The sequence below is a fragment of the Chrysemys picta genome, chromosome 14 (assembly GCF_011386835.1).
Source record: "Chrysemys picta bellii isolate R12L10 chromosome 14, ASM1138683v2, whole genome shotgun sequence".
NCBI classification, from domain to species: domain Eukaryota; kingdom Metazoa; phylum Chordata; order Testudines; family Emydidae; genus Chrysemys; species Chrysemys picta.
The window spans coordinates 25,052,352-25,077,871 of NC_088804.1; the positions used below are offsets into that span (position 1 = coordinate 25,052,352).

At 41.8% G+C, this 25,520-nt stretch overlaps 3 protein-coding genes across 8 annotated transcripts in view; 1 reads left to right on the forward strand and 2 right to left on the reverse strand.

Moving 5' to 3' along the window:
* The window catches only part of CEP89 (centrosomal protein 89), a 118,879-nt gene extending 110,289 nt beyond the window's left edge, over positions 1-8,590 (reverse strand). The window contains exons 1-4 of one of the 2 annotated variants that reach the window (XM_065567177.1): positions 8,436-8,590; positions 6,264-6,370; positions 2,526-2,684; positions 1,460-1,661 (exon numbers count right to left, since the gene is read on the reverse strand). In XM_065567177.1, coding sequence (XP_065423249.1) covers positions 1,460-1,661; positions 2,526-2,684; positions 6,264-6,370; positions 8,436-8,474 — 507 coding nt within the window. In that variant the 5' untranslated portion in view covers positions 8,475-8,590. The remainder of the gene's footprint in view (positions 1-1,459; positions 1,662-2,525; positions 2,685-6,263; positions 6,371-8,435) is intronic. The other variant, XM_065567178.1, reaches the window with a different exon arrangement.
* Positions 7,841-21,320, forward strand: FAAP24 (FA core complex associated protein 24). 5 transcript variants are annotated; one of them, XM_065567180.1, is made up of 6 exons: positions 7,841-7,996; positions 8,803-8,928; positions 9,928-10,071; positions 15,859-15,937; positions 16,456-16,608; positions 18,723-21,320. In XM_065567180.1, the coding sequence occupies exons 3-6, from the start codon at positions 10,037-10,039 to the stop codon at positions 18,969-18,971; spliced, it is 516 nt and encodes a 171-aa protein (XP_065423252.1). In that variant the 5' UTR covers positions 7,841-7,996; positions 8,803-8,928; positions 9,928-10,036; the 3' UTR covers positions 18,972-21,320. The 5 variants fall into 5 exon arrangements, with proteins under 5 accessions (XP_065423252.1, XP_008165225.2, XP_008165228.2 ...); XM_008167003.4 differs by lacking the exon at positions 7,841-7,996 and having other exon boundaries at positions 8,788-8,928; positions 15,798-15,937; XM_008167006.4 differs by lacking the exon at positions 7,841-7,996 and having other exon boundaries at positions 8,788-8,928.
* Positions 21,321-21,572: 252 nt separating this feature from the next.
* Positions 21,573-25,520, reverse strand: part of RHPN2 (rhophilin Rho GTPase binding protein 2) — a 49,867-nt gene continuing 45,919 nt past the window's right edge. The window contains exon 15 of the mRNA XM_005289907.4: positions 21,573-23,900. Coding sequence (XP_005289964.2) covers positions 23,646-23,900 — 255 coding nt within the window. The 3' untranslated portion in view covers positions 21,573-23,645. The remainder of the gene's footprint in view (positions 23,901-25,520) is intronic.

Sequence of the window (25,520 nt, forward strand, 5' to 3'; positions counted from 1 at the left end):
GGGGTGTTGTGAAGATAAATTAATGTTTGAGAAGCACTTGGATATAGTGATGAGCTCCATAGAAAAGCCCATAAGGAAACTAATAATTCAGCACAAGATTTGAATAGCACAGCAGTTCTCAAACTGTGGATCGGGACCCCAAAGTGAGTCACATCCCTGTTTTAATGGGGTCGTCAGACTTGCTGGGGCCTGGGGCTGAAGCCAAAAGTCTGAGCCCCACCACCTGGGGCTGAAGCCAAAGCCTGAGAGCTTCAGCCCTGGGTGGCAGGGCTAGGTTACAGCCCCCCGCTCAAGGCTGAAGCCCTCAGGGGGGCAGGGCTCGGGCTTTGGCTTCGACCCCCTTCCCCGCCCCGAGTGGAAGGGCTCGGGCTTTGGTCCCCTTCCCGGCGTCGTGTAGTAATTTTTTTTTTTTTTTTGTCAGAAAGGGGTCGCGGTGAAATGAAGTTTGAGAAACCCTGGAATACAATATAGTAAATAGGGCCCAAGACTACACATTGAACAATTAAAATAAAACAAAACGGTAAATAGCTGCTCATGCCTCAAATGAGGTAAAGGTCCTGTGGAAAAGAGAGTATGTAATGTAATTAAAAACTGTATCATCATGCGCACAAGGCAGATTAATTCAGATTGCACAGGCAACCTTAATTCTGGCAATTCCTAGCTTCTGAGTGGTTGATTTTGCACCAGTGATGTTCTTTTAATGTAGTTGTTTGTGTGTGTGTGTGTGTGTGTGTGTGTGTGTGTGTGTGTGTGTGTGTTTATATGTATACAAATCATTATTCCAATTTCTGGAAGTTATAAAGTGTTTATAATTCACATGACTTGAGCTCTCCACGCCATTCCTCTCCACAGTCTACAGTGTAGGTTTCATACTCAGTGTATTGAACACCTTTATAAGCCAGCAGTGAAACTCTGGGGACAAATTTTCAATAAGAGCTTCTAATCTTACCAGTGCAAACAACTGAAGGTACAAATGACACAGTTTAAATTACTATCTGATTTGTGCCCACAAACATTTGCAACTATATATCACATTAACAGATACCTATAATCTGTCATTTGTGCCTGCAAATTGCAGGTGTAAAATAAAATTGGACTGCAGCCTCTGTGGAAAATGTTGCTTCCAAAATGTGGACTGAGGGTTGCATGCTTTCCTCAGCCAATTATGCATCCTCATTAAATGTAAAATAAGGTGCCAAAATACCACATTTGTTTCCTGGCAACTTCTAAATCATTCTGATAAGAGAAACCCCAAAACCATCAGAAAAGTGGGTGACTGTTTGAATGAAACTAACTTGGAGAACTCCAATCAGAGGTAAGTGAAGCATGAGGCAAGAATGAAAAATGCAAACTGGAAACAATGTGTATGAATAGTAGAAAAAGGTGTAATAACCCTTTTTCAGACATTCAGATTCTTACATTTTGTATTAAAATGTGCAAAAGAAACTAAGTGACCAACCTTTTTATTTTTATAGGGAACAGCATAAATAGCATCATTGCTGAAGCTTTCCTCTCTTTTCTCTGTACCCTGATAGTTGTGCTCTGGCTCTTTTTCTGTCTCTGAAAGATATGTGTCCATGTCCTCATCTTTACAAGGATTGCCTGACACTTCCAGCGACTGCACAGGAGATCTTTCACTATCATCATGCTTCCAACTGGGCCTGCAAATGGAGAACACTTTAAAATACAATGTTGTTCTTTTCCAAAGAACAAAGGCTAGTAAAGCTGAAAGGGTCACACTGAAAATATATATCAGATGCAACAGCAGATTCACCAAAAAGACAATTAAATTTCTTTAACAGCAAACACAATGGTCCAGAATTTCAGCTGTTCACACTCTTGTTTATGCTAGTGAAACTGGATACACCTCTATCCCGATATAACGTGACCCGATATAACACGAATTCGGATATAACGCAGTAAAGCAGTGCTCCGGGAGGGCGGGACTGTGCACTCCGGTGGATCAAAGCAAGTTCGCTATAACGCGGTTTCACCTATAATGCGGTAAGATTTTTTTGGCTCCCGAGGACACCGTTATATTGGGGTAGAGGTGTATTTGCATCCCCCGCCTCTGGTAGTTAGACACATGAAACCGTGTATTTTTATGGGGCTGCCAGATTGGGGACAGAGAAAGAGAGGTCTACCATTTCTACATATGGAGTAGTCTGTGGAGAATATAGTATGGGTCAAGGGAACTACCTTATGTGCAACTCAGATGATTCCCTAAGAATAATTGTGCAAATGGGAGTGAGTTGGCAAACATTCATATGCACATTTTTACTGGTATGCCTTGCTGCACTATTCAGTCTTTCCCCTCTGGAGTCTGTGGTTATAACACTGCCATACATGAAAGGGAAAATGGGGGAAAGGGAATGGGTGGGCACTCTGGACTCAATCTAGGACCTTGAAGGGAAAAGATAAGTTTAAATGAGTAACTTAAGTGCTAGGGATTATTATGAGTACCACTATATCACTTTCAGATTTTATTTCTAATGTGAGGTGCTAAAACAGGAAGTGTACATTACCCCAGTTTGAGCTCAGTGACTGTGGCATAGGGCTCAATAAAACACTCTTGTTCCAAACAGCTGGTATCACTTTCAGAAAGTGATCGTTGACGAGGCTGGGGAATAGCAATGGTACGCCCAGTTAAAGTTGTCACTAGAATAGCTGCTGCTAGGGCAGATCTAGAAGAAAGGAAAATAAAATAGTGAAATAAAACACACTGTGATGTATTCTCTATGGCTCAAAACTTGTATCTGTACCTTTTGTGAAGTACCTTCACTAATTAGGCAATAGCACAAAGTTTAAGATTTAACAATCATATAATAAAAAAATCTTAAAATATTAAGGGAACTGATTTAAACCACCAGCCCACAAAGATAGTTAAGGCATAAACTCAGCTATAACTAGGCACTGCAGAATTCTGTGTAAAATGTGTTCCATATCCCACTTTCCTACATCACATGCACAGAAATCTCAGTTACTTTCATGGAGTTGCACATAAGAAACGGAGGGCAGAATCTGCCTCAAGCATTCCACAGTATCCAGTATCATCACCAGGTGATGTGTTGTAAGGAGTGCCCCAGGTCCTGCCATGTAGTTTGTGGGCCTATATTCCCTACTCAGCTTCTGCTGTTGACTCTGAGGCTGGCAACTAATGCTGTAGGACTGTGAACTGGGATAAGGGAGAGGGAGTGTATTTTGGGGGGATGGAGTTGAAGGGTGAGGAGAAGAAGGATGAGGAAGGTGGAGAGGAAAAACAATGGAATCAGAGTAAAAAAGGTGAAATAAAATCACAACAAAAGAGAGAACTTGAGGGCCCAAGAAAAGGTAGAATGAACTGGAGTTGACTGAGAACATACTAGACCAGGGGTCAGCAACCTCTGGCATGCGGCTTGCCAGGGTAAGCACCCTGGGGGGCTGGGCCAGTTTGTTTACCTGCCGTGTTGGCAGGTTCGGCCGATCGCGGCTCCCACTGGCTGCGGTTTGCCGTCCCAGGCTAACGGGGGCGGCGGGAAGTGGCGTAGGATGTGCTGGCCGCGGCTTCCCACTGCCTCCATAGGTCTGGGACGGAACCATGACCAGTGGGAGCCGCGATCGGCCAAACCTGCCAATGCGGCAGGTAAACAAACTGGCCCAGCCCGCCAGGGTACTTACCCTGGCGAGCCGCGTGCCAGAGGTTGCCGACCCCTGTACTAGACACAGGAAGGAAACAGATGGGGACTGACACAGAAAGAAGACTGAAGAACAACTACCAGGAGTGAGGGAAAATGTAGAGAAAGGAGAGAAAGTGGACTACAGTAGGGGACTAAAAATGGAAAGGAACAGAAAAATAACTTCTTATAACATTTATATGGTACCATGGGTCTGCATTGCTAACTCAAAGGATGTTTTATTCATTTTCTTATTTTCACACCTATTTTAGGAGCACCTGTTGAAGGGGTGATTTTTTTAAATTACATAATTCTTTAATAAACTGTAAAGATTTTTTTCCCTTTAGTGTGGGGATATTAATGCATTCTTCACTTGAGGAGACCAGTACTTCTAAAACTAGTCCTGACAGCAGCTAAGTATAGTGAAGTAGGAAAGTTTTTTTTTTTTTTTTTTTTTTTTTTTTTTTATTATTGTTTTCCTTCAAACCAGCTTTTTGGTGTTAATTCAGTCATACAACATTTTTTTCTTTTAGATTTTAATTTGGTTTCTAAATTATGATTTAACTGAGGTTGCATTTTTTTGCAGTTACTTTAACAATAATCTTTTTTAAAATAATCTTATTCCACTCCTTATGACAAATTCCTCTCCCCAAATAAAAACCTACTACTTGATCATATACCTCTCATTTCAATCAGTGCTTGCAGTTTAAAGAAAACTTCTAAGTATGTCAAATTTTGAAAGCAGCTATAAAAACCCTATGAACTTGTCTCATGACTTCTCTTTTTTTTTAAATCTGCCATTTTAAAATATTGTACTATTATACTCATAGATTCTAAGGTCAGAAGGGACCATTATGATCATCTAGTCTGACTTCCCGCATGATGCGGGCCACAAAAGCTGACCCACCCACTTCTGGAAGAATTCTCTCCCTTGACTCAGCTGTTGAAGTCCCCAAATCATGATTTAAAGACTTCAAATCGCTGAGAATCCTCCAGCAAGCGACCCCTGCTCCATGCTGCTGAGGAAGGCGAAAAACCTCCAGGGCCTCTGCCAATCTACCCTGGAGGAAAATTCCTTCCCAACCCCAAATATGGCGATCAGCTGAACCCCAAGCATGCGGGCAAGATTCTCTAGCCAGACCCTCTGGAAAAAGTTCTCTGTAGTAACTTTTAATATCCCATCATTGACCATTGTTACTGAAAACTCCAGTAACAAAATAATCATAGCTGTTTACTACACAGAAACTACTTTATTTTAGTGATGAAGCAAAGACATATAGTAATAAGTGTTTCATAATCTGGGCACTCCTGGTAATAATTAATAAACCATAAAAGTGGTTTTACCTGGGTTAGCCAGGTAATAAAAAGATTTTATAATTAAACTTAATTTTTCAATGAATTACTCATCCAAACACAGCACAAATGTAAGCAACTTATTTGAAATTTATGAAGTTTTGACTGCTTATGCTTGGCATGAACTTGACCTAAAACAAAACAAAAAAATCAGGCTATTTAATCAATGTGCCTGTGTAAAAGGCAAGGTTCAAGGTTTATTTAACATTAAATGGCCTGATCCTGCGAACATACATATGAGTAGCCCCTATGAACTCAACTCAACTTTTTTCATGTACACATGTTCACAGGGTCAGGCTGCCTACCTGTCTGCATGTGATCAACTACAGGACTGGGGCTTTCTTTTGTACTGGTGCTCTTATTTAGAGCCTGATAATGCAGTCACTCTGTAAGCAAACTAATGGGAATTTTGCCTGTGTGGAGGCAGCAGCATCACATTCTTAAACTTAAAGCTGCTGGGTCAGGGACCTTTGTCTACATTTAGAATGCTTGATATGCTGCTGGCCTTCATTACATATTGAATATCCAGAGCCTCAATTTTCATGAAACAGATTTTTTGTATTGCTAGACTAACTACAAGAAAATGGAAACTCAAACAACCGCCACTTAATGTTACTGTACTCGAATAACACATTAATTAACTTTTGTCAAAACATAAAATAAATGTCTTTTGGAATTGTCAAGAAATTACAGTGCTTTTCATACCTGTATTTCATCCTTGATTATAGGAATTAAGAGGAATTATGTTTGCCAGAAGCTGGGAATGAGCAACAGGGGATGGATCACTTGATGATTACCTGTTCTGTTCATTCGTTCTGGGGCACCTGGCACTGGCCACCATCGGAAGACAGGATAGTGGGATAGATGGACTTTTGGGCTGACCCAGTAGGGCCATTCTTATCTTCTTATAACAAGCTCCACTTAGACAAAAAATAGTCCAAAGTAGACCTTCTGCATGTAACAATTCCTAGTAATTTCAATAGGAGTTACATGTACATAAAGGCTACAGGATATGGCCTTGGCATTATTCTGGTATTAAGAATGCTTGGGGGAAGGAGAGAATAATATAGATCTTAGTAGTACAAACAAATTGTCCTATACAGAAAATATATTCCGCTTGAGAAAAGGCTTACATAAAAGAGCTACAGTATTGATATGCAATTATTCTAATCATGCAGTTCTACTACACTGATTATTGTAATTCCACTGTAACTAATGATACTTAAGAGAGGAAAAAGAAGTAATTTTAAAACCTACCTGGGCCTTTCTGGAGAAGGGTTTGGACTACGAGGGGGAGGGGTGCGGGGAACTGCAGGTTTAGGAGCTATGGTAGCAGCAGGGACCAGGCCATGAGCTATATGTTTCTAGACAATTTAAAATAAAGTTAGTTGGCAATGATCTGAAGGATAACAACACAAAACTGAACATGTACACTCATTATACAAAATAACACAAAAGGGGAGAACACTTACATGCAAATTAATGTCCATAGATGATTTCAAGAGATTCTAGATACGATTTTTAAATTTTAATAATTGTTACCACTAGGCAACAGTTTGTGATTCATTCAAATCCCACAAGTGTATTTCTCCCATTACTCCCAACTCACAAAAGTAAGGTTCTAAACTGCACACTCGCTACCACCACTACTTTTTGTGCATCTGTAGGGGTAGTGGTGCCAAAAGAGAACGTGTTTCTTCCAAAATTTTTAAACTCTGCCTCCCCAACATTACCACAACGTGATCCTTCCTCTAGTGAAGATGACTATATAGAGGCCACTAGTTGAAGGGTCTATCAGTACTACCTCTTCAGTTAGTCACAAGGGATCACCAGACAGAGCAACATAAGGAGATGGGGAAAGAAATTAAAATTAAACCAGTCAAAGTTTAGTTTGAATGGGGGGAAAATATTATGAAGTAGCCCCTAAGACTTGCGTAATGCTTAGTACTAGTTGAATAGAGCTAGCACTAGTGACTCTTTTGCAAGGGAGTTTGCTGTATCAGGGCCCAACCCTTTGGGCAAATTTCACTACTTTGGGGAGTACAAGGGGGTATGTATTTAAGATTTCAGCTGAAGGGAATTTGTTCTGATCCTTAAATGTCCTTTTATTATCTGGATGCGGGAGTAAATTGACAGCTATACAAATTGGGAAGGAATTTTGCCTTTTCAGGCAATTGTACTAATTTACTAGCTCCTGAGTTGGTGCAATAGAGAAACTCTCTCCTTCACTGAATAATCAAGTAGAGGCCACTGCTTCCAGATCCTGAATTTAATAGCCAATGTTCTGAATTGACATGACCCATCCCTTTTTTTTTTTTAAAGTGAAACATTTAATGGTCTGGTAATTAGTACAGAGATCTTCCTATTATTATTAAGAGGCAAAAGTAACAGTGTGAATAGCAGGCTAGTACTCCAACCAGAGCAGCAAGAAAGCAGCAAAAAGCTTTTTTTTTTATTCTCATAATGAAAAAAATAAATGTTAAGGTGCATTCTAAATGTTCTCTGAAACCCAAGAATGCATGTGTCCGAATCAGTTTTTAAAAAAAAGTTATGTGCTGTTTTCTTGTGAATTCAAGCAGTCTTTGCCATCTAAATTTCTATTATCAACTCAGCTGCTGAAACAGCACAAGCTGGGTGAGTGCACATGTGTTCCTGGACAAGTCCAGGCAGCATGACAAGTCTATAGGCATCACTACATTGTACAAGTAGTTATTGCCCCAGCCTGCATTGGTATCCCCACTTCTCTCCTGCCCCAAAGGTGAATGATAGGTTGGGATTGGCCATGGGGTACACAGAGTGGCATTTGGGGGGCGGGAGCAGGAGAGAGAAGAGGTAACTGAGTGAAGAGAGAGCGGGCCTTATTTACTCTCTCCTCCAAGATGCCAAACCACTCGTGTGCAGAACGCACCCTGATCATCCAGTGCACCCTGGGGCGAGTCTTCTGGTTTTGAACATTGAACAAACCACCCAACCCTCAATTTCAACGTCAGGTTAGCGCCAGGCATGATGAGATTTACGTTGCCTCGGGGCGGGGGGGGGGAGGAGAGCAGCTGCTCTGCAGGGTTTAGACGGTTCCCCTTTTCACAGCAGATAGTAGAGACAACCGAAAATGCTGCTGAACTTTTCACTCGGAAGAGGGATAACGACGGTTCGCCCAGGCCTCTCCTACGTGGGACTATGGCCACCCTCATGTAACGGGATTCGCGTTTGGTGTCACGGGCCTGGGAAGTGCTTCACGTTCACCACGGTCTCTGCAGAAGGGGCAGGTCCAGCCTCTGGGGCCACCTGGGCCAGGCTAAAGCCGGACTCTACGTAGCTCGGCCGCCTCTTGCTCAGCACTGCGGGGGGCATCCACCCGCGCACCGGCCACGCCCCCGGGGTCCCCTCCGTTGGATTGTGACCCCCTCGGACTTGCGGGATAATACTCACAAAGGGGCCCGTCCGGCCTCTCCTGAAACTAAGCGCCATAAGCGCAGGCGGAGGAGGAGAGACTACAGCCAGACTGGGACCAGCCCTGCTACCACGGCCATCTCCACTCCCAGAAGCTATCCCTTCACAACCGGCCTTACAACAACAGCGTGCCTGATTGGAGAAAGGGAAAGCCGCAGCCAATCAGCGCTGGCCTTACTTATCCTTCCGCTCCCCTTAGCAACCCTCAGCCGTTACTGAGGTCTACCTTCCCGCCCCGCGTTTGCTCTTGTCGACTCTCGACTCCCATTGGTGGTTGCCCGTGTCAATCATCTTCGACATTTGGCGCGGGTGAATCATGCGCTCTGGTTTTGTTTGCTCCCTGCAGCGTAAGCGGTGGACGGTGGTTGTGGCGGCACGGGACGGCGAGGCCAGCCGTTCTGAGACGCTAAGCAGCTGCGGGGGCTTCGAAAGCGGATCTCCCACGGAGGGGTGATAATCCCACGGCGCTCCTGTAAGCGACTGTGCTTTAACCCCAGCGTGTCGTTACACCTGGCCGGCCCCCCTAAACCTCCCTGATGGGGTCCCTGCCGCACGGCTGAGGCCATGATTCCTCAAGGCAGAAGGTGCAGTGCGCTGTGGGCATCAGTACAAGCCTTCACCTTACTGAGGCACAGACACTCCCAGTTTGGGTGACCAGATGTCCCGATTTTATAGGGACAGCCCCAATATTTGGGCCTTTTTCTTATATAGGCTCCTATTACTCCCCCACCCCTGTCCCGATTTTTCACACTTGCTGTCTGGTCACCCTACTCCCAGTGTGAACTGCTCCTAGGCACTCGGGAAGGGTCCTGCAATGTACGTGCTGTGAATGTCTCTCTGCGAGACTGGCTGGCTTCTCTGGCATAGCTGCAAGTCCCAACATCACTGACTCCTGGGATATTTGGTGCTTTTTCTTAGTCTTGTTGCTTGGAGTCATGTGATTACAGGGCAACCTAAGTATGTTGCTAGCCCTCATGGTTGCAGCTTGGAAAGGTGAGGTGAGTCCTAAAGGCTCAAAACTAGAGGACAAAATTAAAAAAATATAGTTTAAGCTAATCTCATTTCTGAGAGCCTGACTCTGGATTTTTGACCACTTGGCGTTGGCAAATATTTCTTCAGTGACCTTTCTATTAAAAATACAAAAAAAACTTTTAGAGACAACTGAAGGGATTGAAAGGGCTTTTGAAGGCTGATAGATGAAATTGTGGGGCTGAACTTTAAATTTGGGGTTTTTTTTCAATTGATGGCAGAGCTGGGAACAGAACCTACCTCTCCTGATTTCTAGGCCTGTGTTTGAACCACAAAAATATCCTTCCTCTCCAGTTTTATTATTTTAACCAACTAATATAGTGCATTTTTAAGGACTGGCTAGAACCTGTTGTAGATGATTGCAGCCAGACTAGACTGTTGGATGAATTTTGAGGCTGGGTGGTAAGGGATGAAATAACATTTTTCACATTCCCCTGTTTAGCTGCTGGTAAATAACATGTAAAAGGAGTTTAAATGACAGCAAAAGAAACCACTCCTGACGAAGTAGGAGCTGTTAGTGTCCCTTACGGACATGTGATTGGAAATGAGAAATGGAGAGGGTCACAGATAGCTCAAGGATTACAAGGTAAGCATCTAAATAGAGCACAAAAATGTATAAACTAGTCTACATGTAGAGTAACTCTTTTCAAAGCAGTTTTAATACTGATTCCAGCTAATCAAGCAATCAGCTTTGTCTTATATAGAATTTTAAAATAGTAAACTGCAATTGTACTGGCTTAAAAGTTCCCATTTGTCCATCATAACATTGTTTTCCATATCCTAGCTTCAGTCCAGTCCGCTCACTCTCTGTGCAATACAAATGAGAAGCTGCCAGTAACGTGTATTAGAATTCTATTCTTTACAAACATAGGCCCAAGTCCTGCAAATGGATCCATGAGGGTAGACCCCATTGAAGTCCCTGGGCTCTACCTGGGTATAGAGACCACATTAGGGTGTCTAGGTTCAGGATCAAGTCATATTTAGGAGATACTTTTAGAATCACATAGAAGTTAGTGGAAAGTCATAACAAAAAGCTTGTTTTTTGTTCAAAATGTGCTTTACTGAAGAGAGCCCCCATTCTTTGACTATATATTTTCGAAGTTAACATGAGTAATGCCAGCCTCCCATTCCCCTCTGACTCTTTCTCCTCGCAATGCAAACATGCGTCAGTCTTTCCCATCTTAAAACTGCCCTTGACTCCACGTGCTTCTCCATCTATCACCCTTTCTCCCTTTTATCTCTAAGTTCATTGAATGGAGCTCTTTACAGTTGCTGTTTGAAGTGTCTCTTCTCCAGTTCTATCCTGGACCCTCTCCACTCTGGTTTCTGCCCCTTGCACTCAACTGAAACCCCTTTTTTTCCAAACTCTCTAATTACCTCTTCTTAGCCAAATCTCAGAACCACTACTGCATCCTCATCCCCCTTGGCCTGTCAGCTACCTCCAACACTGTAGACTGTGCTGTTTTTTAAATATGTCCTCTCTTGGCTTCCGTGACTCTGTCCTCTCCTGGTTCTTCTACTTTTATAATCACTCCTTCAGATGATCCTTCTCTTCCCCTCCCTCCCCACCACCTTTCTGTGGGGGTTCCACAGGGCTCCGTCCTTGGTCCCCTTCTTTTTTCCTTCTCCACCTTATCTCTGGGTAGTCTCACTCACAAACACAAACTACCATCTCTATGCTGACAACTCACAGATACACTTCTACTTCAGATTTTTCTTCTCTGTCCAAACTAAAAACTCTGCTTAACTCTCTGACATCTTGCAGATGTCTAGTCATTGACTGAGCTTAACATGGCTAAAGCTAAGCTCCGCATGCATACATCTCCTTGCTACCTCATTTATTGATCACTGTGGACAACACTACCATCCTGCCTGTCACTCAGATCCATGTCCTGGGTGTCCTTTTCGACTCGGACCTCTCTAGGTCCTCAAATTCAGATTATCATAACATGTTGCTGGGGATATCCAGAGCTGTGAGGCACTGTGTTTTCTCTGCCTCACCGAGAGTGAGCTTTGCTGTAGATTAGATTGTCAGCTCTTTGCCACATCAGCCTGTCTTCCCTACCAGCAAATTCCTCGAGACTCTACCAGTCTTAACCCTTGCCTAGCAGGTAACAATCACTGAATTCCAGCCCCTGAGCTCCTCAGAGATGTCACTCTGCAAGGCACAGCATTTATCACTATACATTTGCAGAAGATATTAAGTTCTCTGCTCTTTTAAAGAGTCAGTACATTACAGATTATTAACTTAACTGGGGTTAACACACCCTTCCCTTCAAACACTGCACTGAGTTGGTTTATAATAAAAAATAAAACAGGTTTATTAATGAAAGGACATAAGTTAAGTGATACCAGGTAGAAGGAATAAAGATAGAATTGGTTACAGAAGCAAAAGTAAAAATACACTTTCTCATGGTTAAAACCTACCTTAACAAGTTACAGTCTGTTCAAGGTAGCTTCTTCACCCATCTTCCTTTCCTCTCAATAGCTGGCTAATTCTTAGCTAGGATCCCTGCAGGGGCCAAGGTGTTGGTTTTCCTTGTCTGCTTAGGTGAAAGATAACTTAAGGACATAAAAAAAAGACTTTTTATATCTTAAAGTCATCTTTTGTTTCTAGAGTCAAATTGAGCCCTTGGGGTTCAGTCTCTGGTCTTTTCTGCTCCTTATTCATCTTAACGCTATGCTTTCCTTTGTTCTAGTTCTTTCCCAAAATAAACAAAATAATAAAACTGTAACCTTTCTTTGACTGTTCCCAGCCTTTTCACTTAAAAATCACTTAAAACTATTTTACCAGTGCCACTGTAAAATGCTACAGGTTTCTGCCTCCCTTTCCTTGGCTCTCAGATCAGCTTTTCTGGCTCGTTGGTGTGCTTTCCATTTTTGGTGGTCACCGTCATCCACGTAACTAAAACTCAACAGAGGGTCCTGTGGCACCTTTAAGACTAACAGAAGTATAGGGAGCATAAGCTTTCGTGGGGTAAGAACCTTACTTCTTCAGATTCAAGTAATGGAAATTTCCAGAGGCAGGTATAAATCAGTATGGAGATAACGAGGTTAGTTCAATCAGGGAGGGTGAGGTGTTCTGCTAGCAGTTGAGGTGTGAACACCAAGGGAGGAGAAACTGCTTCTGTAGTTGGATAGCCATTCACAGTCTTTGTTTAATCCTGATCTGGTGGTGTCAAATTTGCAAATGAACTGGAGTTCAGCAGTTTCTCTTTGGAGTCTGGTCCTGAAGTTTTTTTGCTGTAAGATGGCTACCTTTACATCTGCTATTGTGTGGCCAGGGAGGTTGAAGTGTTCTCCTACAGGTTTTTGTATATTGCCATTCCTGATACCTGACTTGTGTCCATTTATCCTCTTGCGTAGTGACTGTCCAGTTTGGCCAATGTACATAGCAGGGGGCATTGCTGGCACATGATGGCATATATAACATTGGTGGACATGCAGGTGACTGAGCTGGTGATGTTGTAGCTGATCTGGTTAGGTCCTGTGATGGTGTTGCTGGTGTAGATATGTGGGCAGAGTTGGCATTGAGGTTTGTTGGACGGGTTGGTTCCTGAGTTAGAGTTGTTATGGTGCGGTGTCTGGTTGCTGGTGAGAATATGCTTAAGGTTGGTGGGTTGTCTGTGGGCGAGGACTGGCCTGCCTCCCAAGGTCTGTGAAAGTAAGGGATCATTGTCCAGGATGGGTTGTAGATCACTGATGATGCGTTGGAGAGGTTTAAGCTGAGGACTGCAAGTGATGGCCAGTGGAGTTCTGTTGGTTTCTTTTTTGGGCCTGTCTTGTAGCAGGAGGTTTCTGGGTACACATCTGACTCTGTTGATTTGTTTCTTTATTTCCTTGTGTGGGTATTGTAGTTTTGAGAATGCTTGGTGAAGATCTTGTAGGTGTTGGTCTCTGTCTGAGGGGTTGGAGCAGATGCAGCTGTACCTCAGCGCTTGGCTGTAGACGATGGATCGTGTGGTGTGTCCGGGGTGGAAGCTGGAGGCATAAAGGTAGGCATAGCGGTCAGTGGGTTTTCGATATCGGGTGGTGTTAACGTGGCCATCGCTTATTTGTACTGTGGTGTCTAGGAAGTGGACCTCCCGTGTAGATTGGTCCAGACTGAGGTTGATGGTGGGGTGGAAGCTGTTGAAATCATGGTGGAATTTTTCCAGGGTCTCGTTCCCATGGGTCCAGATGATGAAGATGTCATCAATGTAGCGTAGGTAGAGAAGGGGCGTGAGTGGACGAGAGCTGAGGAAGCGTTGTTCCAGGTCAGCCATAAAAATATTGGCATATTGTGGAGCCATGCAGGTGCCCATAGTGGTGCCGCTGGTCTGGAGGTATATATTGTCACCACATTTGAAATAATTGTGCGTGAGGATAAAGTCACAGAGCTCAGCAACAAGTTGTGCTGTGTCATCATCAGGGATACTGTTCCTGATAGCTTGTATTCCATCTGCGTTTGGGATGTTTGTGTAGAGAGCCTCTACATCCATGGTGACTAGGATGGTGTTTTCTGGGAGGTCACCAATGCATTGTAGTTTTTTCAGGAAATCAGTGGTGTCACGGAGATAGCTGGGAGTGCTGGTGGCGTAGGGTCTGAGTAGGGAGTCCACATATCCAGACAGTCCTTCAGTGAGAGTGCCAATGCCCGAGATGATGGGGCGTCCAGGATTTCCAGGTTTGTGGATCTTGGGTAGTAGATAGAATAACCCCGGTCGGGGCTCTAAGGGTATGTTGATTTGTTCCTGTGTTAGTGTAGGGAGTATCCTGAGTAGATGGTGCAGTTTCTTAGTGTATTCCTCAGTGGGATCTGAGGAAAGTGGCCTGTAGAATTTGGTATTGGAGTGTTGTCTGGCAGCCTCCTTCTGGTAGTCAGACCTGTTCATGATGACAATAGCACCTCCTTTATCAGCCTCTTTGATGATAATGTCAGGGTGGTTTCTGAGGCTGTGGATGGCATTGCGTTCTGCACGACTTAGGTTATGAGGCAAGCGATGTTGTTTTTCCACAATTTCTGCCTGTGCATGTCAGCGGAAGCATTCTATATATAGGTCCAGACTGTCATTTCGACCCTCAGGAGGAGTCCGTGTGGAGTTCTCCTTCCTGTGTTGTTGGTGGGAGGGTATCTGCACTGTTCAGTGTTATCCTGAAAGTATTCTTTGAGTCGGAGGTGGCTAAAGTAGGCTTCCAGATCACCGCAGAACTGTATCATGTTTGTGGGGGTATTGGGGCAAAAAGAGAGTCCTCGAGATAGGACAGACTCTTCTGCTGGATTGAGTGTGTAGCTGGATAAATTGACGATATGGCTGGGTGAGTTAGGGGTACTTGTTGTTGCCCCATGTGGCAGGTAGGATTTTAGACAGCTTACGGTCCTTTTTCCTTTGTAGAGAGGTGAAGTGTGTAATGTAGATCTCTTGTCTTATTTTAGTAAAGTAACTAAAACTGCCATCCAAGCTCTCATATCTTGTGTCTTGATTACTGCAGCATCCTGCTCTCTGGCCTTGAGAAATGCAGTCTTGCCCTCTGATATCCATTCAGAATGCTGCTGCAAAATCATTTTCCTAGCCTGTCATTTTGACTGTGTCACTGCTCTTTGCATCCCTCCTATCTCCACCCTACCTATCATATCTCACTATCAATATGTTCTTTCCTGCCCCCAGTCAGCCCATGATGCCAACCACTTGTTAAAATTTCAGACAAGCACCTTTGTGCTATTTCTCATGCTGCCCCTCATGCTCTGGTAATTATCTGCAAAACCACTTCATTGTGTTCCTTCAAATCTCTCCTTAGAACTTTCCTTTGCTGTGATGCCTACACAAAAATCATGGCAGTTAGGTTGCTGGTGTGCTGACAGCACTGCCTATCATGCTGACCAAGATTCTCTCACTGTTTCCTTGTACTCTCCTGTCTATAGACATCTCTCGGGTTTTATATTGGGTTGTATGCTTTTTGGGGCAGGGACTGTCTTTTTTTTGTTCTGTTTGTACAGTGCCTAGCACAGTGTGGTTCTAGTCCATGACTAGGGTTCCTAGGCTCTACAGTAATGCAAATAACAATTTTTGCAGGATTGGGGCCTCCGTTTTTTAAGGGAAACAGTTTGACACCAATTTTCAAAATATGTAGTCAGAAGAGAATGAAGACTTTTGTAAGGCATACAATATAAAGTCAAACAAGCTTTCTGAAGTCAGTGGGACTTAACCACATGCATACGTATTTGCAAGACTGGAGCATGAAGTTCCTCTATTTTAATAAAAAATATCTGTCAAGGCAATATAAGACTAGGTTTTATTGTTACAATTTTCTTTTTACAATCTTATTTTTAAGGGAAAATTAAGCTAATTCTTGAAGATGGCTTAGGACTTGTGGATTTTCATCTTTCAAACAGATCTTGCATTTTGTATATTTCGGAAGCAGATTTGGTGGCAGGAAGTAGCTTCAAAAGACGTCTTGTTCGATTTAGAAATGTAAGTCCTACACAAAGTTGTTTTTTTTGTTTGTTTGTTTGTTTGTTTGTTTGTTTTTTTAAAGGCAGGAGAAGGAAAAGCTCCCATTAGAAAACCTGTGGTTTTTATCCATTAATAGAAGAATCCACATTAATAATGAATTCAATTCATTATCCTAAACTTCAAAAATGGAAAACATTCTAATAATCAGATTTTGATTAATATTTTGTATCCTATTGGACTTAAATTCATTAAAAAAGTTTTCCATCTGAAAACTGACTTAAACATCCACTAAATCTGTTTAAGCACTCTTGTTTTCTAGTATTTCAAATAAAGTATTGCAGCAAATCCTGTGGGTTGTTCCTAGACCCATATTGACTCCTTTTTAGGCTGGTGAAAAAAGGGGTTTGATGTACATTTCCCTCTCCACCTTCTTTGGTATTGACTCCCTGATGAGCAGAGCTGTTGCTTAACCATTTGGAGAAGTATGGCTAGATGTAAGACTTGTTTCCCCTCACTGTTGTTTTTCTTTATCAAAGGCCAGCAGTCTTCATGGGATTGTGATAGTTGAAAAAACCCAGATAAGTGATCAATACTTTCCAGCAGTGCAGAAGTTTATTGTGCTAGAACTTGGAATGACATTGCTTCCGGTGGCCAATCAGGGAGAAGCATCTCAACTTATTATTCAGCTAGTAAGTACTAGTGTCTGTGTCAGTGAGCAGACATCGATTAAGCCTGAAAATGTGTTGCTTTTTTCATGTCTCAGCAACTTGTATTCAAAGTTAAGAGTTACACATGATCCTCTCCCGTATTTTCAACTCTGCTTTGCGCATTGACTGTGGAATAGAGAGGTCACTCAAAAATAACATCGCTCTCTCCTTGTCACTCCTAGCACCTGTCACTTTAAGAAGCAAGGGGCCAAACTTGGGGGAAACTGAATTTGGATTCTCCATGTGGGCATGCATTGAGGTGCCATTAGAATACGCCAACAAGCTTTCTTCACTGAACTTCTTTGACCAGTATGTGCATGTTTAGGGCTTTGAGGTCTTCTCAGCCTAGGAGTACTATACCTATCTTTATATTTGTTGTCTCTAAGATTTGGTACTCTCACTGCTATATTTCCACCTGCTCAATTGCTCATTTATTTGTTGTCTGACGTACTGGGAAACAGCAGATTGTGGGATCAGAGTGCTAATTCATATTAGGAAACAAATAGATTTTTCTCTAAGACTTGGCAGGCCTTCATCTAAACTAATGGGAAATATATGTTTAACCAATCATTTTGGTAAGGCAATCAAAGGCACTTCATTGTGAGGAAATCAGCTGAGAAAACTGACGTGCTGGTAATAAAGGTCAGGTAAGACAAAGCTCTGCTTTGAGTTACTTCAGAGCAGAGCCCAAGAAATGAAAGCCTCAATCGAGAAAATACAACACTGACCTGATGTAAGTAAAATTTAGTTTTACTATGAAAACTAACTGATCCCAGTGTGTTTTCAGGGTCACATTTGCTTCCCTTTTGTGTCTGAAATAATCTTTTATACTGGTTTTTGCTTCTTCTAATATTTCAAAGCCAATGTATTGGAGAGAGTAAGCTGGATTCTGTTCCTTCTTGTGCACCATCAACGGAAACATGTACTAATCTTGAATTACAGAACAATCAGTTACCCTTGTGAAATCCAACTGAAGACCATGGAGTTTGCACAGTTATCAATGAGAAATCTGAAGACAATAAAGTTACACAGGTGTAGTGAGGATGTTGTTTGGCTTTAGAACCTTTATTAAAAGTGCTGAATTAAATTAAAAGAACATGTTGGACCTATGGTTGTGCTTACAGGGCTGACGTTATAAAACTTTTTTTTTTTTTTTTTGTAAACTTGAACAGTTAATTGGGAAATCTTGGGACTACATTAAATATGAAACCCCAAAATGCCACTTTTGTGTCCTCCTTAAGAGAAGGACTGCATTTTAATCAACATGAACTGATGACTGATCAGCACTCAAAATAGATTTTAAACAATTATGTTGCATATTTGCTTTGAGTGTCCTACTGAGGCATAGTCCAGTGACATTCCTTTTTTTTTCTCAATTCATGCAAAACTTCATACATCCTGTCTATAGCAGATGAAGCCGTTGAATAGTTAAACCAACAAATAATACATGATCTGCCCTCAAACTCTCAACACTGCATACCTTTTAAAATCAACTATATACCTACATTTTGACTTCTGAGTCTTTTGCAGACTGACCACTTAAAAATCTATTGCTTGGAGTGTGAGAGGAGAGCAGCCCAAAGTTTGTATTTTCAGTCCAGGGCTGTGGTGGTGTCTGCAGCATCAGTGTCAGTGACTTTTTCTTTTCTTATTCCATCCTTCCCCCATGACTATAGAAGTAAGAATGGATGAGTATGAAGAAGGTGACTAGTCTCCTAGTTGCTATAGTAATGCAAATAACGAAGTTGAGACCTATGCTTTGAGACTGGCTGCCAGGTGTCACTACCCTCCTCCGGTCTGCCCTGTTTTTTGTCCTCCTGTACCTGTTATCTTGGCCCAGCCAGTAGACTGCATAACTCCACTTTTCTTCCCTTAATATTTCTCATGGCTCTGTCTTTCTCAGCTAAGTTCTAGCATTTACACTTACAGTTACATTACATGTTACTCTGGAAAAGTGCATATTAACTGGTAAATGGATGGAAGTGATTATAGAGTTTCCTTTTTAACCTAAATGAAATGAAATTCTCTAAGAAAAACAGAAACCAGGGCTCCGCTAAATAAATGGAGGTCAGCTTCTACTTTCCTTTTTGTTTCAGGTCCATGAGCAAAGTAAGGATCACACTAGTAACCCCTTTCTTCATAAAAAATGTTCCCAGCTAGTGGAGGCATCAGTACTTCGGACAGTCCAGCAGATTCCAGGAGTTGGGAAAACAAAAGCTCTGCTTCTACTACAGCAATTTGTAAGCATCCACCAGCTTTGCAATGCATCTGTCCAGGACCTCGAGCTAGTAGTAGGACAAACAATAGCACAACAAATTCATGCTTTCTTTACACAGACAAAGTGACATTCGCTCATTAATATCTCAGACAAACATGAGGGTTTTCTCCTTTGGAAGTGGAGAGTAATCTTTGAGTCCTATTCTAGGTGGAATTGATTTATATTTTTAAAGAACAATTCAAAGATGGACTCCATTTCCACCTAGTGTCTATGCTGAAGGCATCATTGTCACACCCAATCAGCAACTAAAAAGAGATGAGCAGGGATCTTGAGATTTCAGCCCTCGACTTATGTCACAGCTTCACACACACAACATATTCTTTCTTCTCCCCACCCCCAAACTCTGCTTGCATTGCCAGATCTTCAGCAGACATATGTGGATGTAGCTGCATTTAAACCAAGTTGTGATCTGGCCCCTTATATTTCATGTTCTGAGTGCAGTTTCATGGTGGTTGTCAGGGAATTATTTGAGTTTCTCATTGTGCATGAACACTTGAGTTGTGTGCTATTCCCTTGTGTCTGAGCTGTTGGTTTTTTTCTTTTCTATAAACCTCATTTAGGGCCCAGTCCTACAGCCCTTGGTCATGCCATTTTGTTTGGTTCACTTTAATGGGACTAGCATGAGTATGAGCTGCAGTACTGAACCTATGCTTTTATTACTTTGGAGGCTGCTTTGAGCAGTTCAGCTGCAGTTTCTTAGGTTTTAAATTTCCATGGTCATTTGAATGGAGCCCTTTTCTAATAACCTGCCGGATATTATCATACGTACTTCCTCCTTATTGCAAGATGTCCAATAAACTAGGATGTTTGTTCATACCTTTTATTTTTTTCTGGATTAAGATAACTATAATGCTTTATTGGCATGCCAACATCATCCGCCACAGAATATAAAATTTCACAGTCCAACTTCCTTTCCCCTTTACCAGCCCTTCTGAAATAGTTTCCTATAAAGGAAAGGGTTGCTGTGCATTCCTGGCTACCTTGGACTTAATTGTCAGTGGAGGTTCCCTGTCCTTCCATTTCTTTTAGAGCAAAATTGTCTCTTGCCCCAGACACCAGTTATGAAGTCTATCTAAGGTGGGCTACTTGCATTGCAGGTCTGTGTAGGGGGAAAGTAGCCTTTGCAGGGTTGCTGCTCCCCCCTCTCATGCAGATGGGTGGAGAGTGGCGAGGAAGGAGCAGGGAATGGACCCCTTCACACCCACCCAAGGCACCATCTAGTATAGAGGGAAAGCAATTACTGGTATGGACTCCTTATTAGTGGATGAGAGTAACTTTCATTCTAGCCCTAAATGTTCAAATTATTGAATGGCAATGATTCCTGGAACTATGGAACAAACTATTGCACTTCTGGGGCTTGCTTCTGCGAGTTTAAATCTCATGTAAATACATGTTCATTGTCCCTTCTCTCACTCCTTCCCACATACACATTTTCCTTAAGTAGACTGTGGGGCTATAAAACCTTTCTGTTGTACGCTGTGATGTGTGTATTGCTTGGTAATCTTTTATCTACTGGTACTGCAGGACAAGCACTTTTTAAATATTTCAAATGGCTGGCTGTTCAGTACATTAAATAAATCAAGAAGGTAGGTAATTAGAGCAGTGACTATTAGTGCTAATGGGCTGAGCTGCTAATCTATTATAAAACCTGTATTTCCAAGATTTGGTAACACCCATAGACATTCCTTGTGAGTGATCCTTGTAAGGCTCTTAGCCCCAAAGTAATCTTTAAACATATGTTCGACGCAATTTTTGTGTTGCACAAACAGAACTTTATTTTTCAAATGCAATTTGCTGTGGAATTGGTAAGGTAAACCCTAATGATTTTGGTCATTTAAAAATAAACTGTCTGAGATAAGCTATAATGAGTCTCCTGTGAGTTGCCAGAAAATATTGTAAAAGTTATGAAAAATGAGTTGGTATTTGAGGGGAGAAGGGTCTCTGATATTTAGCCATGGAGTGAAAGTACATTTGAGGTCCAAATTATGGGTCAAAATTTGATGAAAACAATTTTCAAAAGGACTGGTTTGGGTTTTTTGTTTTGTTTACCCTGGTAATAGACTTAAATTATAAAAGACAAAGTAAGCCCAAAAGAGGGGAATATTTATGTGAGCACTGTCTTGTCAGGCTGAGGGTTATTGCTGTATCCTCCTACAACAGAGTATATTGAATTCTACTGCATGGAATGTCAGACCTAAACAATTTGTATTATATCACCCCCCTAGTGACTGCAGCCTGCATAAATATAAAAGCTCTATTACCTGTGTCCATTGGAAATCCTCTGAGTCTTTCCTAGACTGCCACAAGATGGCAATCTAATTCAAAGTAGAGAAAGTGAACATCTTAAAGAATAAGTGATTTGCAGCACTTATAAAATTAAAATGAATAAAATTGAAGATGACAAACCTTTACAAAATAACTCCAGACTGAAATTTTTTTAGAATACTTTATCTTGTAACGATGCTAGTTTTATAGGGTTAGTTCCAATATTGCACAATGAAAGTCTAACTTGAGAAAGTTGTCTGCTAATTCAATGTTATCCTTTATGAAGAAACTATATGAACACGAGTCTGCTAGCACATAGCTTCAAAACGAAGCCAACAGTGAAACTTTTGTAAGTTATACTGTTTCATCCAATCTGTAAAGAATGAAAAAAGCCACTACTAAATGGCAGCATGATTTTTATTCTTAAATAAGCTTTTAAATTTAACATATTTACATCTATCATATAACACAAAACCAAACACAAGTGAAAGATTATAGCCACGGTGTCTCAAAATGTGCATGGTACACACTTTTTTCCATTATTGTTTAGTGTTTTGAGTATCAAACAGCATATATCTACTCTGTAGATAGCATCTTAATCTAACACTACAGTGTTAGCAACTTTAAAACAATCAGAAAATATATAAACAAATCTTCTCTCATAAGGAAATTAACACACAGTTACACTTTAGATGGCTTCCCAATTTGCGTTTTAGTTCAATATGGATTGTAAATTCTTTGAAGCACAGCCCTTGTTCTCATATGTCCATAAAGCACCTAGCTCTCATTTGGCAATATATAATAATGATTTATGGCTGAGTGACTTAAAGACCATTTTAAAATTACACACTTCTAAAGTGTCATCATAAATTGTATATTTTGACTCGATTATTTTAGCTGTAAAAGTGTGAAATTATACACAACTTTCACTCATTTTAACAAGGCTAATAATACAAAAAGCTTGTACTTAGCGAGTTAAATAATTTCAAGTAGGGAGCAAACCTTGTTTCTAATTAATTTAACAAGACGTAAGACATTAAAAGTGAATCTTGATTTTTTTTTAATTAGTTTTGTCCAACTCTTTTGTAGCTGAAATGTGATCTCCTTTTGATAGTTAAGCTATTGCAATTATTCTTTTCCTACAGTGAAATTCACACTAATGTAGAAGGAAAACACTCAAGAGGGCTTAAAGTGTGAGCTACATGGTACATAGGCCTTGTACTGTCCCTTTGCAGTGTGTAAATTTCACCTAAGTGAATAATAGTTCTGTCGTAACAAACTTGTCTGTTCTGGTCATTTGTTCTGTAGTTAGCCTTAGTTTAAACTGATGCTTAGCCATTTTAACTTTTATATTTAAAAAAATCCTTCATTTTATGTCCAGTACTACCCTATATACAGTATCATATGTAATAAATAATTGTCATCTAAAGGGTGCATAGAAATGAACGAAAACACCCCCATACTGAAATTCCAAAAGAATCCAGTTTCAGCTAAAGTAAGTTATTTTTTGTTTGTTTGATTTTTACAAATGATTCCCCGATACTAGGGTTACCATCCGTCCGGGTTTTTCAGCTTTAAATAGCCGTCTGGGGGGGGGGGGGGGGGGGATTTCTAATAAAGTAGAAATGTCCAGGATTTCCCTTCCCCTCATGCAGAGTGCGGCGTGGCTGATTGGACAGCTGGGCCTGATTGAAAGCCGCTCGCAGCCACTGGGGCCTCCAGCGGCCAGAGTCCCTCCCGCTCCCTCCTCCCCCGCAGAGCAGCGGGGCAGTGTTTGGCTCCACGTGGAGCCGCAGCTCTCCCTCGGCCTGGTGGGGGGGCGAGAGGCAGGCAAGGGACAGGGAATGGGGGGGTTAGATTGGTTGGGAGTTCTGGGGGGGGGGCTGTCAGGAGAAGGGGGTGTAGAGAGCGGTTGGGGCAGGCAAGGGACAGGGAATGGGGGGTTAGATTGGTTGGGGGTTCTGGGGGGTGTTGTCGGGAGAAGGGGTGTAGAGAGTGGTTGGGGCAGTCAGGGCAGGGAGGCTTAGATGGGGGTGGGGTCCTGGGGGCAGTTAGGGTGAGGGGTCTCAGGAGGGGGCAGTCAGGGGACAGGTAGAGGGTAGGGGGGTTCTGAGGGGGGCAGGGCTGGGGCAGGGCTAGGGCGGCACCCTGTGTCCTCTTTTTTGATTGTTGAAATATGGTAACCCTACCCGATACCTCCCACACTACTTCTGATTCTGATTAAACACTACATGTAAGTTCAGACTCTAAGCAATTAGTTTTCAAAGTTACAGTTTTGCACCATTTGGCCTCCAGATACATTGGTGTAAATGCATAGTAACTACTTCATGTCAGTGGAGTTAGTCTCTTTTTACACAGGTATAAAAGATTAGTATCGAGCCCCTTCCATGTGTGTTTCACATTTCTGGCACATCCACAAAGATTCTTCTACATTTAGAAATAGTTTCACATTAAACAGATTCTTCTCTTTAAAGATTCAGTACAATGAACTTTCAATGTTCAAGACTGTCAAGCGAGAATCAAGTTTCTTCTTAGTCTCAGAACTTCCAGCTACAGTATAGGGAAGGCACAGGGTGCTTGCAGCCTTCTGCCTATTTTTGGTTCCCCAACTTAGAAAGGACAGTTTTGGAGTGGCTTTCTTGGTCTCGTTGATTTTATCCTCTTCCATGGCTAAGCAGATTAAGGAGTATGTCTTTTGCATTCCCACAGAGTAAGTGGCACTCTTATTATGCTGTAGGAAAAGGAAAGGGAAGAGGAAGCATTGATTTTTTTTTTTAATCATCTTTAGACATACTAAATATAAGTTTGCACAGTGTGTGAATCATTTTCCAAGTCAGACTGTAGTATTCTTCTGCATTAATTACATTCTAACTGAATACAAGCCCATCCAGAGTGCTGAAGATTGAAGTATTTTGCTTATGTCTGGATACAAGTGACACAAAAGGCAAATAAATCCTAATGAGAGGTGTCCTCTGGTGAATCTTTCTGCAAAGATTGTCTGAAAAGTGTTAAAAATAATTCTAGATCCCAATAAGAGTTGTCAAGGGAAATGGAATAATTGTGTGAGTAAACTGGCTTTGCAAAGAGCTCTCCATGGATATCCTCTTTTCTTGGGCCTCAGAGCACAAGAGTGCCTGCTACTACAGCCTGTAGGGTTTGCCTTGTAGCCCCAGTGAGCGTTCACCAGGCTGGCCCCCAGCTCTTCTCCCCAGTGCTACAGGGGGAGCTGCAATGGGACACTCCTATAAGATGCTCATAAGGTAGAGTCCCCTATATGGCTTATCCACAGCCACATCCTGCAGCGATTCCATTGTATTCCAGCCTTCTGTTCTGGCAAAAGGCTGGGGAGGGGAGGTGCCAGGTTGTTCTTGGCTATTACTTATACTGTGGTTGACTTACATTCACAAAAGAGAGACTTAAACCTGGGGAAATGATCAATTTATGAAGTCAAAATACAGGATGGCAATAGCATGTGCCTAAACCTTGCTGGGGAATGCTGGAAGGTATGCAGCATTAGGCTTAGCTGAACTATAGGTTCTTTATTTTGCTCACACTACAAAAATTATTTTCTCTTGAGTTACTTAGGGTTTAACTTTTTTTTTTTAAATCTTGTGATCATTTTCCCTGGGTCTAAAATTTCTATAGCAACTAAGTAACTGGATTTATATATTTTTGATTGGCAGGGTTAAAACAGTCCCTTAACCCCTAAATACATAAGTCAAGGCTGCTGATCCCATCTGTTCATAGAAATAGTGGATTGAGCACATAGCCAAGAGTTGAAAGACTTGGGCTCTCTTCTCTACTCTGCCACTGACTGTGTGTGTGCTTCTCAATGTGGAGAAGTTTTTTTTTGTTTTTTTTTTCTGTCTAGTGCTACCAAATGTGGGGGTGAGGGGGCCTGGTTTTTTTTTTACCACTGAGTAGGTAGTGCACCCTGTCTACAGTACTACTTCCATCAGTGGAGCTGCATGGGCAGAGAAAAATGTTTACAAATATTCCCAGAGTAAACATCATATGTGACCATGGGCAAGTCCATTCACTTCTTTCTATTAGAGAGTTGCTCCATTTGTCAAGTGAAAATGACCCCACCTTTTTTAAATCACTCTGAGATGTATCCATGAAAATGCATGGTGGAAAGTGGTGGTGATACAGTATTTATAACTTTTTTTTGTCCGATTTTTGTATACACAAACTAAGATGGTTTGGTTTTGGGTTTTTTTTAAGTTTAACAGTTTTGAGTTCGCAGCCAGACAGTCTGAACGATAGCATTGATTGCAGGCTATTTGGGACATAAATTGTCTTCTCGTAGATGCACGTGCAGTAATTAGCACAATGGGGGTCTCAATCCTGT